Source organism: Malaya genurostris, chromosome 1 (assembly GCF_030247185.1).
Source record: "Malaya genurostris strain Urasoe2022 chromosome 1, Malgen_1.1, whole genome shotgun sequence".
Classification (NCBI taxonomy): Eukaryota; Metazoa; Arthropoda; class Insecta; order Diptera; family Culicidae; genus Malaya; species Malaya genurostris.
This window is the reverse complement of record NC_080570.1, coordinates 150,947,993-150,960,930: the sequence shown is the minus strand read 5'-3', so window position 1 is coordinate 150,960,930 and position 12,938 is coordinate 150,947,993. Positions and strand designations below refer to the sequence as shown.

Genomic DNA, 12,938 nt, shown 5'->3' with positions numbered 1-12,938 from the left:
ATGAATTTGCAAATAAACGGTCACGCAAACTTTATGTAGGACAATTACTCCTTTATGCATTCCATTAGTCCAGACTGTTTCAGCTGTAGTAGGTGCATTGCTTCGAAAAAGGATGAATACTAGTTACTCGCCAGTAAAGGTTTTGATTGAATATTTGAGTACAGATGAATACGGGTTAACCCCATTTCGAAAGATTTATTGACCTTCGAGTGATGAACTCGCAACATAAAAACATGGAAAATATAAACCGCTCGTACCCTCCCCTCTTTTTTTCTGGTAGATGAAGATCTCAACGATTTTAGTTTCTATAATGAAGATGAAGACACTCACCTGATGTCGGGCGCCGCCTCCACCAGCAGCCGCACACAGTCGAGGCACCCGCGGGCGGCCGCGTAGTGGAGCGCCAGGGCTCCACCCGCCGGCCGTTCCATCGGGGCAAGCATCTGTGCATGGGACGAGTCCAGATGCGACAGGTATCTGGACTCGTTATACCCGGAGCACCCCACTGTCACGCTGGAAAGAAAAAGAAAGAAATGAGATGGTTAGTAATTGGCAAAAGAATGATCGACAGAAAATGATAGCATTATAAAACGAAAATGTATTTACAAGCAGATTTAAAGAAGATGTGATATGAGAATTGCGTGTGCATGATCTACCCTCCAGCATCTGTGATCCTTATATTTGCAAAACTATGTCCGAGTATGGAGAGATTATTTCCATCGAAAAATAAAAGTTGGAGATCTTTTTCCCCGGTATTCTAAATGGCGTACGCTATACCTTCTTGTGTTATTTTCGGCCAAGATACAAGGGTTCCGTGCAAATCACTTGTTACCTATGAAAACCAGATGGCCACATGTCAAAATTGTCAAAAAGCTGTTCACTGTGGTAAGCCATGTGAACAACTGGAGAAGAAGACATCTGCACCAAAGGACAACAGCGCTCCCTCCACACCAACCCAAAAAAAAACCCAGTGCATCGGATACAGCCATCAACAACATTGAAGTATCCTCCTCAACGAAAACCTATAGTCGCAACTCATGCAGAACAAGGTACACCAGCTGCAGCTAGCAACGCACCCAACACCTGGACAAATAGAAGTAACAATGATGATTCCATCAGGAACAGTGACCTCGAACCAATGGATGAGAGCGAGAATAGCGAACCACTGCTTCCCCTTAAATTGCTGGATAGCGATGAAACCGCCTCCCCCCCTAGGAAAAAGATGACAACTAGATCCAGCCATAAAAAAAAATTTTTTTTAGTGTTGAATTTCAAAAAAATTGTTTTGAATTTTTCGTATTCAAATGCTTGTGTACTTTAACGGTTCCTTTTTTATCAGAAAATTTTCGAAGAATTTTGACCGCTTTTCTGTTCACATGATTTTACCCTTCTCTACAGAAAGGTATTAGAAGCCTCCGGAGCCTCGGAGACCCATAGTGTTATATACCATTTGACTCAGTTCGACGAGATCGGAAAATGTCTGTGTGTGTGCACTTTTCGAAAATATTTTTACCGCTCAATCTTCTCAGAGATGGCTGAACCGATTTCAACAAACTTAAACTCGTTTGAAAGCTATTGTTAGGTCATTGATCAAGTTGGTTGGTTTTTGGACTTTTGGTTCCGGAGATATGATGATATAAGTGACGTAACCGACAAAACACGTTGTTTTTTACCGCTCTTATGTATATAATTGTGCCAATATTTTGGAATCACCTCTAGTTTCGTGAAACGCTATTGTTCAAAATTTTAAGCACCTCGAGAAAAGTCCCCATGCAAAATTTAACTAAATCGGATATGGGTAGGGGGTGCTGGCAGTTAAGGTTTGAATATTTTCGATCTTGAACAATCACCATAGAGGGGAGGAATACATGAAATTTACGAAATCTGAAATTTTTGTTGATGCCAAAAGTCTTAAAATTTCATGAAACGACGAGATTTAGTGTAATCTCGAAAAAAATATCGATTTTCTGTGACTTGGAAAAATTTTGAAATGCGCAAAGAAAGTCGGTTTTTTTTTAATTTTTGAGATGACACTTAATCTCGACGTTTTATGCAATTCTAAGACCTTTGGCATACATTTTTTTTTGTTTTCTATGAAAATTCCACTAAGTGGATTAAGAAGGGTTTTTTTTTAGATTAGCATCACTCTTCTCATACAAATAGGCAACACAAATGTCGAGCGCTTCATTAACTTACTTCCCAAAAAGATGGAAAAACGCTAAAGTAATTCCTATCCTGAAACCTGATAACAATCCAGCAGAAACATCAAGTTATCGACCAATTAGCTTACTTTCTTCTATCAGTAAACTTTTTGAAAAAATTATCTTGTTGAGAATGATTATCTTCTAGACATAGAAAAAGCAGTCGACAGTGTTTGGCACAAAGGTTTAATAGCAAAATGTCTGATTTCCAGTTTCCTATTTATTTGATCAAAATGATTCAAAATTATTTAACTGATCGTGCCCTTCAGGTTAGCTATCAGAATTGTAAATCTGAATTGCTACCCGCACGAGCCGGTGTTCCGCAGGGTTCGAGCGTAGCTCCAATCTTGTATAATATTTTCACTTCTGATCTTCCAAATCTACCCGTTGGTTGTCAGAAATCGTTATTCTGTGACGACACAAGTCTGTTAGCCACAGGTAGAAATCTAAGAGTGATCTGCAGTTGCCTACAAAGAAGTTTAAATATTTTCAGTGATTATCTGTCAAAATGGAAAATTAAACCAAATGCAGCAAAAACGCAATTAATTATTTTTTCTCGTAAGCCAAGAGCTTCTTTTCTTAAACCAAACAATAATCACATTCTCAAATTGAATGGCTTGGAATTGACATGGTCTGATCAAGCTAAATACTTAGGTTTAACGTATGACAAAAAACTCACTTTCAAGGATCACATTGAAGAAATCCAGGCAAAGTGTAATAAATTTATTGAATGTTTATATCCTCTTATAAACAGAAATTCTAAGCTCTGTCTAAAAAAACAAATTGTTAATTTATAAACAAATTTTCAGACCAGCCATGCTTTATGCAGTACCGATTTGGTCAAGTTGTTGTTCCACCAGGAAGAAAACGCTTCAAAGGATTCAGAATAAAATTCTGAAAATGATTTTGAAGCGTCCTCCCTGGTTTAGTACAAATGAGTTACACAGACTCACAAATATAGAACCATTAGATGTAATGTCACATAATATTATAAGCAAATTCCGACAAAAATCGATGCAATCTTCAATTGAATCGATTCGCTCTCTGTATTAGTTAGTAAGTTAGTATATAAGTTCCTTTTCCCCATTACACAATACAAGTAGGTTTAGAATTTTCCCTACACAAAAATCTCAGAATTGCAGAAGCAAATAATGTCCTCATGGTAATAACCAAATCATATATATAATAGGGCTGAAAAGTCACCACTTGTGGCTGAACACCCAATTTAAATCCTTATAATTTAATTTTAACTCATATTCCAATAAATAGTTATTCAAAAAAATGTCAAGCGCTTGGTTTGAGAAATGATGTCGAGTATCAATCGAATCAATCTGAATTAATTGGTGTCAAAAAATAAGCCCAAATTAGTGTCAGAAATCATTTATTAAGAAGATAAAAAAAATTTCATGAGACTGTTTTGAAGAAAGAGAATGGCATTAGCACTAGTTATTTGGAGATTTGTAACTTGCCAAATTCCCATCATTTTCCTGATGGGAAGGGAAGGATAAAAGAAACATGGAGGGGAAGCTCCCTGACTATAGCTCCTTACCATATTGGGTGAGAAACGATAGAATATCCTTCAATTTTAGTTCACCATACACAGATTCAACCATGTATGGAGAACCAAAAACCCGGATACGTTGCTGCGTCAATGCAGGGACAGTTACATATCAGATGCTGTGAAGTACGTAATCGCGCTTACAAAAATCACAAAAATATTATTCAGCCCGCTGAATAATAGCCATGTGATGGTTGAGTTTTCAATGCCTGGTTTGAGTTCTGACCAGAATCCTGCAATGATGCTTGGAAAAAAAGCAATATACATTTTAACATGGTGAGATTAAAATCTGGTAAAATGTTGTTGTCTGAGCGCAAGTTTGCAAGCTGTGTCAGTAGCTGCCATGCTTGGATGCAAGAACGAACCCTGTGCTTCATCCAATTTATTTATCAAAATTTCGGAAATCGCGACAAATTTTCAAAAAATGCACAAATTTGCAACAAACAAGCGAAAAAATTTTACAGGTGATTTACAAACAAAAAAATGTTTATTTTTTGTACTGATTTTTTGCAAATCACTGAAATCAATTTCACATGGTAAAAAATCAATTGTGAAAAGCTCACTAGCGAACATTCTCCCCGATGATATTCAAGAAAAAAGTTCGCACACTGAATATATCTGATATGATTTCCGAACAGAAGATTTTTTGTAAATGAATTTTTCATAGCCGTTATATAGTGTCACATCCCTTTGCAGAACACATGATGAATCAATTAACCGATGATCAGAAACTGAACCTTTAGGAAAATGTTCAGTGTGCGTAGGGTGGTTGATAAGTGAATCAATAGTGGTGATGTATTTGAAATTTATTCGGCCCTACCGTTCTGGTGGAGTAATATCATAAATAACAAAAACATTAATAAAAATACAATGCAGCTGATTGAAAAATATTAGGAAATAGGTGCGCTGACTATCGTTACGCTAATTCAAATGCGCCATTCATACAATGTGTCTGCTGTGTGTATGGGACATGTACAATGCTGCACTCCTGTTACATCTACACATCAAATTCGACCTAAATAGTGTTTTGTTGAGTGCAGTGTAATCATCCAGCTGGAATTGAAGCAGTCTTTCGTCGCTATAATCACTGTTTGCAATGTGAAAAAAAAAATTGTTGGTCACATTGACCACCCTAAGTGCATCGAAAATTGCAATTCAGTTCCGAATTTGTTCAGTAGTTTTTTTATTAATAAAATAAAAACATAATAATTAAATCTTGCATTGGAGACTCTTCTCCCTGTCGATTATCTCTTTAGCGACATTTCTGTAGGTAAAAAATAGATGCCGGTGTTAATTAGAGTAAATAATAATTATTTTAATTGAATTGATTAAAAAAGTACGGGTGTGTAATGTCAGAGACATAACTGGATGTCGTGAATACGAATAAAACTGACACGATTTCTTTATACTTTCGAATTCGAATTGATAGTTGATCGATTGTGTGAATTGTGAAACTTTCCCCCTTTTCACTACTAGAATTTTAAACAATTTTTGATGTCGATTATTTTATTCCAGATTTGCATATTTCATTGAAAGAAACTATCAAGATGCTGACAGGATTCATTTCTGCCTTTTAGAAGGACCAAATTGTGAAATTCTCTACGATATTTAGCACAGTTCGGAACATTTTTCTCGAACGATTTTTGCACAGCGAAAAGTGCACGAAGTAAATCCAATTATTTTGGAAAGTCACTAAACTGATGATTTTCACCTTCGATGTACAAAGAAGTAATCTTAATAGTTCTTTAGATAACATTTAGGAATATTAGAACGGCTGATTTTATATAATGTTGTTCACTTTTCGTTTTTTTCTCCAATTCAAACGACCAGCAGCTCTGTTGCATGATGCAGTCGCTCTTGTTTGAGTTGAAACTGGCTTTGCGTATTCACGACAAAACTCGTCAAGTTTCGCTGACACAAAAATTGAACTTTGTGTCTCAGCGAAACTTGACTCATTTTCGTGTTTTGGACTGTTCGCAAAATTTTCGATTTTAGACGGAAGTTTACAGTACTTCGTAAAATATGACACCAGCAGTAGATTTTATTGGAATCACTTCGTCTTTATTAGAACGAAAGAAAAACTCCACTGAGGCCTTTAATTCGCTTCAAGAAGCTATTAAACAAAATCTATAATCGTCTCGTCGTTAGCGGTTCAAACAACTCAATAATACTGAATATAACGTTGAAGGCAAGGACCACTATTGACGGTCAAAATACAGTTGATTGCCGCCGTACTCTATGATCTGAAGATTCTCGGTTCTAGTCGCAGTCGCTACCGATTTCTTTTTTTCTTTCGTGGAATTTACAAAATATTTACGCATATACACTCAAGTCTTCTTTTATGCAGGGGAGGTACGTACTGCATAAAACAATCGCGTAAAAACCGCATCGTACACTGATAATTTGAATTAATATCCATCTGTTGATCGGCTTAATTGATTGCGCAACCGAAACAGCACGAATGAGAACGGAAAATGTTTAAATTTCGATTCCAGTAAGAAGGTAAACAGTAAACAAATCCGCATCATCAGTCGCACCGTGACATCTAAAGTGAACACACCACCGCCTTCGATGGAAGGGTTTTCATTGGCCCGGCAGTCATGCAACAATAATGCTCCGGGACAAGGAATTGTTGTTGAAAATTATTTCTGACTGTGTATGAGAGAAGGCGTTTGAATCGAATTTTTCTAGATATGGTTTTATAAGATAAAAACCTCACGTTGACCACGAAACTTGATAATTTCAAATGCTGTTCATTACAGTTTGTTAACGCTCGTACACTGCGAAAAAATATAAAAATTGTAACTTATAACAATTAGTGAAAACGTAATTTGTCTAATGACTGAAATTTACAAGAATGACTTAAATCTACGAGAACTATACTCTGCCTTTGGCTCAGGGACGGAAAATTACATATTTCAACACTTAAGGTGAAATGTAGCGGAATGCGAAAATCGCGTTTTTGATCAATTATTCAAAAACTCGACCGATTTTCGAAAAACCAAAAACACTTAAGTTTTCGAAATCAAGAACTGAAAAGTAGTGTTTGTAGCAGAATTTCACAAAGAATCTGAAAATGCAACTCAAAATTATAAAATTTTAGCTAAAACAACCGAAATTTGAAAAAGTTTATATAAACTTTTCCGCATTTTTTATTGCTTGCGCGCTGCTGTTTCGTATTGAGGTGGTGTGAGAAATGCACGCTGGGCACGGTGGCATTATATCGTGAGCAAAAATTAAATATAAAATTATGACGCGAATCTTTGCAGCATTGGGTTTTGTGTTGAAATAAAAACGAGTTGAATACAATAAAATGGGTATTGTTAGAAATTGTTTATTTCCTAAGTAACTGTCATTTTTAATGCTAATAATGTCCAATTCTGTTGAGTTCAATGCATTGCAAGGCCTTGGTATTACATTTATTGTTGAATATGACCATTTGTTTAAACAGACTTCGCAGACAAGGAGTGGCGGAATCGTATTGGGAGAATACTGAATCCACACCAGGAAAATGTCTGGGTGTGGTAGTTTTGGAATTACATTCCTTTTGAGATATTTGGCCTTTCTGTTTCAACAGACTTCGCAGCCGACTCATAGCTTACATGGCTAGTGCTACGATCTTATTGGCATAACAGAAATAATACTTTTTACTTAGTCGAAGATGATAATGAAAGTCAAGTAGAATGGAATATATTGGCATTGAATGTATTCGATAAGTAAATTCGACCGCGCTCTATCAATTTACAAGCCAATATAACGAGAGGTAAGCCCACTGCGCTCAATCATTGAAATAAGTTCTTGTTTATATGTGTCCGTTTTTTTGGTATGCTTTGTGCGACGGTTCGTTCAACTGAAGCGGATAAAATTTTGCGCGCATTTTATGACGCTACATTTCACCTTAAGGTAAAATGTAGTCCCAAAAAAAAATGCGCGCAAAATTTTAACCGATTGAATTGAACGAATTGTCGCACAAAGCATAACAAGCAAAACCGACACATAGAAACAAGGAATATTTCCAGTGATTGTGCGCAGTGGACTGACCACCTGTTTTGCTGGCTTGTAAAAAGAGACTCTTTTAGATTCGTAATGGATTTGTGAATATTTCACCATTTGAATATATCCTAATTCAATCTTTGTCATTGATTACTATTACTATTACTATTACTATTACTATTACTATGAACCATTAGTATTTGTAATTGACTGACATGAGGTTACATTTATATGTATTGACTAACTTGTTAACCATCTATATACCTGAGTTTAGTAGCAAACAAGAAAACATTCAAGTATTTTCAGTATGTTTGCCGTCACCAAATAGTAATTCACCGCATGAAAGAGTTCGGTCGAATTTATTTTTCGATAAAAAAAACTGTTGAAATGATGTTCATTTCATTTAGTAGCCTGTTTAGGTTGAATTTTTTATTTTACTACAATCTGAAGTAATATCTATTATACTATATTACATTACAAAGCAACATCAATGCGTTGAGCTAAACAGAGTTGGAACTTGCTAGCATTATAAACATCAGTTACCTTAGAAAATCAACGATTTTTTATAATACACATTTTATTGTATTCAAGTTGTTATTTCACTGCACTTACTGTGCATTTCCCACACTACCACCAGACGAAGTTGATGAAAAGTTTAAAAAATTCACTTGAAACTTTGTCAAACTTCGGCTTAAGTTTAATAATTTGGAGTTGCCTTTTCAGATTCTTTGTGAAATTTTACTTTTAACGTTTTTGTTTCAATTCTAAAATCATTCCTGTGAAACGGAACAGTACCCGTTTATACATTTCAAAAACCAATTACGGCTCGGGAAAGCAACATTTCACAGTTCTAAGAATGCTTAGTTGTGATGAATTTAATTGCGAAAACTTGATTGTTTTTGGTTATTAGAAATTCTGTCTAGTATTTGAATAATTGTTCAAAAACGTGACGCACATTCTTCGCTACATTTCATCTTAGTATAGCAAAACCGATACCAATAGTCATATCGTTAGTGGAGTCGCCATATTATTTTGTCGATTACCTAACTTCCAATCAACGAATTGTGATGAAATCGGATACAATAGCTTTGCTTCGACAATACTGTAGAAAAAATAGTTCGAAAATTGCTCATCACGGGGCAGCAGATCTCACTCTAACTAACTCGCATATGTAGATCTCAGAAGCCGTGAATTCACAGTTCGTGGTATATTTATAATAAATAATAATAACTCCGAGTTTTTACTGTGTATTTTAATAAGTTCCGCCACGTTAAACGCATAATTTGAATACCATCGAACTCATTGAAACTGTATTTCTTTCTGATATTTAAGACCAGAGTTACACCCAAATTTGTAATGAAAATTGCTTTCTGTTATAGACTTGGTACTTACTGCTCGGGTAGCATTAGGGTTTAACATTAATCGGATAAGTTGTATAGCATTGTTGGTAAATTTTTCAACAAGAAAAATTGAAGATTCAAAAACCAAACTACCAACCAAAAGGTAAGTACCATTTCAACGCCCGAAGTTAGGCACAACCACCCGACCAACTGCGCCTGCCGGGTATGCAACTTACCGCTTACTTCGACACCGTCTACACATTTGTACTATCATTTTATCACTTTCGAGCTGTTTCGGAACGAACGGAGTTATGCGTTTGGTGGTGCCAAGCGTTTTCACTGCGTTCATGTTCTTGCAGAAGACATGCTGTTCGATTTCTTTCAGACCGATCGAATCATCATCATCCCGGCTGACGGGTCCGGAGGAGGCCCCAGATGTGCTTGGGGCCACCTCCACCTGCTGCTGTTTCGACGATGCTCTTCGATGATGGCCGATGGCTTCCTGTTTGGCGATTTTTTCCTTGAAATTTTCATTTCGCCGATGGCTGAAGTAGCCCCAGTGACGTGATTTTTGCTGCTGCTCGATCGCGATCACCGTCAACCGGGTGATGTGATTCTCTTTCGCCGTTTGCCGGCTGATGCTGGCGGGATTTATTACGAATCGTCGGGGAAGTAACTTCGGCGGGAGCACCTCGTAGTTCTTCTGGCGCATCTCAACCGACAACATGATTCGGATGCGTTTGACTCGTTTCGAATACTTAAGACTTTCTTTGAGGTGTTTTTTGACCTGTTTGGTTTCTATTTTGTGAAGACGCTGCAGGATTCGTTTATCTCTGCTTTCGTTCCATTGTTTCGAGGAATTGAAGGTGGACGATTGTGTCAGGAGCGATTGATTGCGGTTCGATCTGCGCCACGGGACGAGATCAAAGTTCGGACTAGAATCACCGCTCCATGGGTACTGGTTGGTCTCTGAATCCGAGTACCGGAGGATCCAGTCGCCGTTCAGAACGTCTTTGGACTTTGGAATGATATCCAAAGTTCTTACTGCGGGTAGTTTTATTCGGTCATTTCGTGCACTGATGGCGTCGTAATTGCGATCGTAATCTTTCAGTAGATCGCTGCTGACGTGCAGGTTGTGGACTTTGTTGTTTCGCAATGTGGACAGAATGGAACCGTCACGCATGAAGGAGCTACTGTTGGCGTGCTGCTGGTTGAAGCAATTATGGAATAAATTTTTCACAAACTGTAAATGATTTTGCATTTTTGTCCTATGGCCATTTCAAAACGTCCAAAATCTTCAACATTTTGAGCGGTAATAAAAGTGCGTCGTTGGTGGAATTCTTATTCACTTGCGCTGGTAACATTGTTTCATCACTCTCGAACACGAACACAGCGGGCGAAACTCGATTATGGAAACTACTCCCACTTCTCCCCTCGATTGTACCCGGAAAATTTTGCCCCGTTCAATCACTTTTGTTTTTTCGTTGCGTTTAATTATTTAAACCATTCACTCGCAACCACTTATTGAGCCCTGGAAAAAAATTATTTCAGTCCACCCTCTAATCGCATTTGATTTCCGCACACACGCGACTATCAATCACGATAGGCCCCCCTTCGGCAGGTTGTGTCTGTTGTAGGCCCAAAACGAACCCCCGCAAAAACGCACATACTTCACACGCGCGCGCGCTCGTCGTACAAACCAGGGGACCCGGGTCCTTGTGGCTGTGTCTATGGCGAGAAAGTAAACAACATACTAACTGTGAACGAAAAATTTCTGAGCCCGGAGCCCGTACAACATTAGAGACCGCTGGCGTCGCTGCACCATCGCGAATGCACACGCTTGTCCCCGGGCGCGTTACACAAAAACATAGACGACGACCACCGGCGGTTCCATCAGTCAGTCAGTCAGCGAGGCTAGCGGGCAGGTGAGCATGTTGTTCCACGCGCCGAGAGAAAGAAAAGCTCACAAAACGCACCGCCAGAACAATAACACTCCAGAAGCCGCTTCGCTAAGCTTCGGGGGCTACCGGGCGCACTGCTCTGCACTCTCTGATTATGTCTGGTTCAGCTTCACAAACCCAAATGACAACAAAGCGCGAGGGAGAATCGTAGCACGATGTAAAACTATTTCTCGCGAATCTACGAATCTACCTAAAGGGAGGCCTAAGTTCGATGGGATGGGATTAAAATTGATAACTTGAAACATTTGAGAAAACTTTTTGTGACGCTCGTTAAGTTGACATTCGGCCGACTTAAAGGTCAAATACAGTTTGATAGTTTCCACCAACCAAATCGGACACCGAAGTAGAATGTAATAGGTCGTATATTGTATCGAGCAAGTGCAACGCATTTATGATCAGACAAGAAATATGTAGTTGTGGACAATAAAGCGAGCAAGATGACCTTCTATTTTAATTCACATATAGCCACATAAAGGATCCGTAAATATTTCTTTTGTGGGAAAAAAATACATTATTTATAAAATTAAAACTGAATCGACCAGTAACAGTATAAAACACTTTTTCCTAATCCACTAGTTGGTGTGATAATGCATTTCTCTTGTCATTCAAACAGTGTCATTATAATTTTTTTTACTATGATAACTTATGACGCGAATTTGGGCTGATAATTTCTAACACAAATTCATCCAGGTTTATTTGGTAAGTTCGTTAAAGGGGGCTTCAGCGCTTAAGTCGACTAGCCGACAACATTCTCTAAAGCAAAAGTATCAGGTATAATATACTTGAATTTGATCATTGGTCACTTTCTGAAAAAAGATTTACGGATAGAAAAAACGCGATTTTTACAAGCTAAGAGTAGCTTTCAATCGAAACCAAGTTTGTTAAAACTGATTCGGCCATCTTCGAGAAAATCGAGCTAAGAAAAAAAATCTTTGAAAGGTTCACATCTCCGAAATCGAAAAATTGCATGAAACGTCGAGATTCAGTGTCATCTTAAAAAAATTCTGAATAAATCGACTTTCTAGGACTTTTATGCAATTCTAAGACCTTCGGCATCAAAAAAAAAAATTTCGACTTCGGAAATCTCATGGTGATTTTTCAAAGTCGAACCGCCCTACCCAAACTTTAACCGCCTGGCAGCACCCCTTACCCATATCCGATTTAGCTCAAATTTTGTATGGGGACTTTTGCCAAGGTGCCTGAGCCTTAGAGCTTTCCGAAAACAACGTGTTTTGTCGGTTACGTCACTTTTACCACCATATCTCCGGAACCAGAAGTCGCAGCCATTTGATCTTTGAACTTGATCAATGGCCCGACAGTAACTTTCAAACGAGCGGTAAAATATCTTCGAAAAGTGCACACACATATACACACAGACATTTTCCGATCTCGTCGAACTGAGTCGAATCGTATATAAAACCATGGGTCTCCGAGGCATCGTTCGATAGTCGTTTTTTCCAGTAAGTCTAATACCTTTCTATAGAGAAAGGTAAAAAATGTTTTGCAAAATAGCACACACTTTACGTCTGCATAGCGGTTTATGTTGAACTGCTAGGTGGTATAACAGTTCAACATAATCTGTTAAGCACTGGCGAGGCAAAGACGACAATTGAATTGAATTATCGCGTTTCTAAATCTTTCGTTACACGTTTCACAACAGTCAGAGAGGCTGGGAGCGGAGCAAAAACGCATCTCAAGAAGCACCAGAAGAATGCACAGATTAAGCAAATATTGCAGAAGTGCCCAGATTTTTTTTGTACATGCTGTGACTGTCCCCCGGTGAACGACCAAATAGTTGAAACCGGAGTAGGAAAATCTAAATGTATCCAACTTTCGTGCATACTTTCAAGCACCGGCACCTTGCTTGTTCGATACAGTTCGCTAT

General features: G+C 38.0%; 1 protein-coding gene across 2 annotated transcripts in view; it reads right to left on the bottom strand.

The window, feature by feature from the left end:
* LOC131426185 (uncharacterized) overlaps positions 1-10,819 on the bottom strand; it is a 135,371-nt gene extending 124,552 nt beyond the window's left edge. For both annotated transcript variants that reach the window (XM_058588714.1, XM_058588715.1), the window contains exons 1-2: positions 9,329-10,819; positions 331-513 (exon numbers count right to left, since the gene is read on the bottom strand). In XM_058588714.1, the coding sequence (XP_058444697.1) occupies positions 331-513; positions 9,329-10,353 (1,208 nt within the window). In that variant the 5' untranslated portion in view covers positions 10,354-10,819. The remainder of the gene's footprint in view (positions 1-330; positions 514-9,328) is intronic.
* Between the last annotated feature and the right edge of the window lie 2,119 nt (positions 10,820-12,938).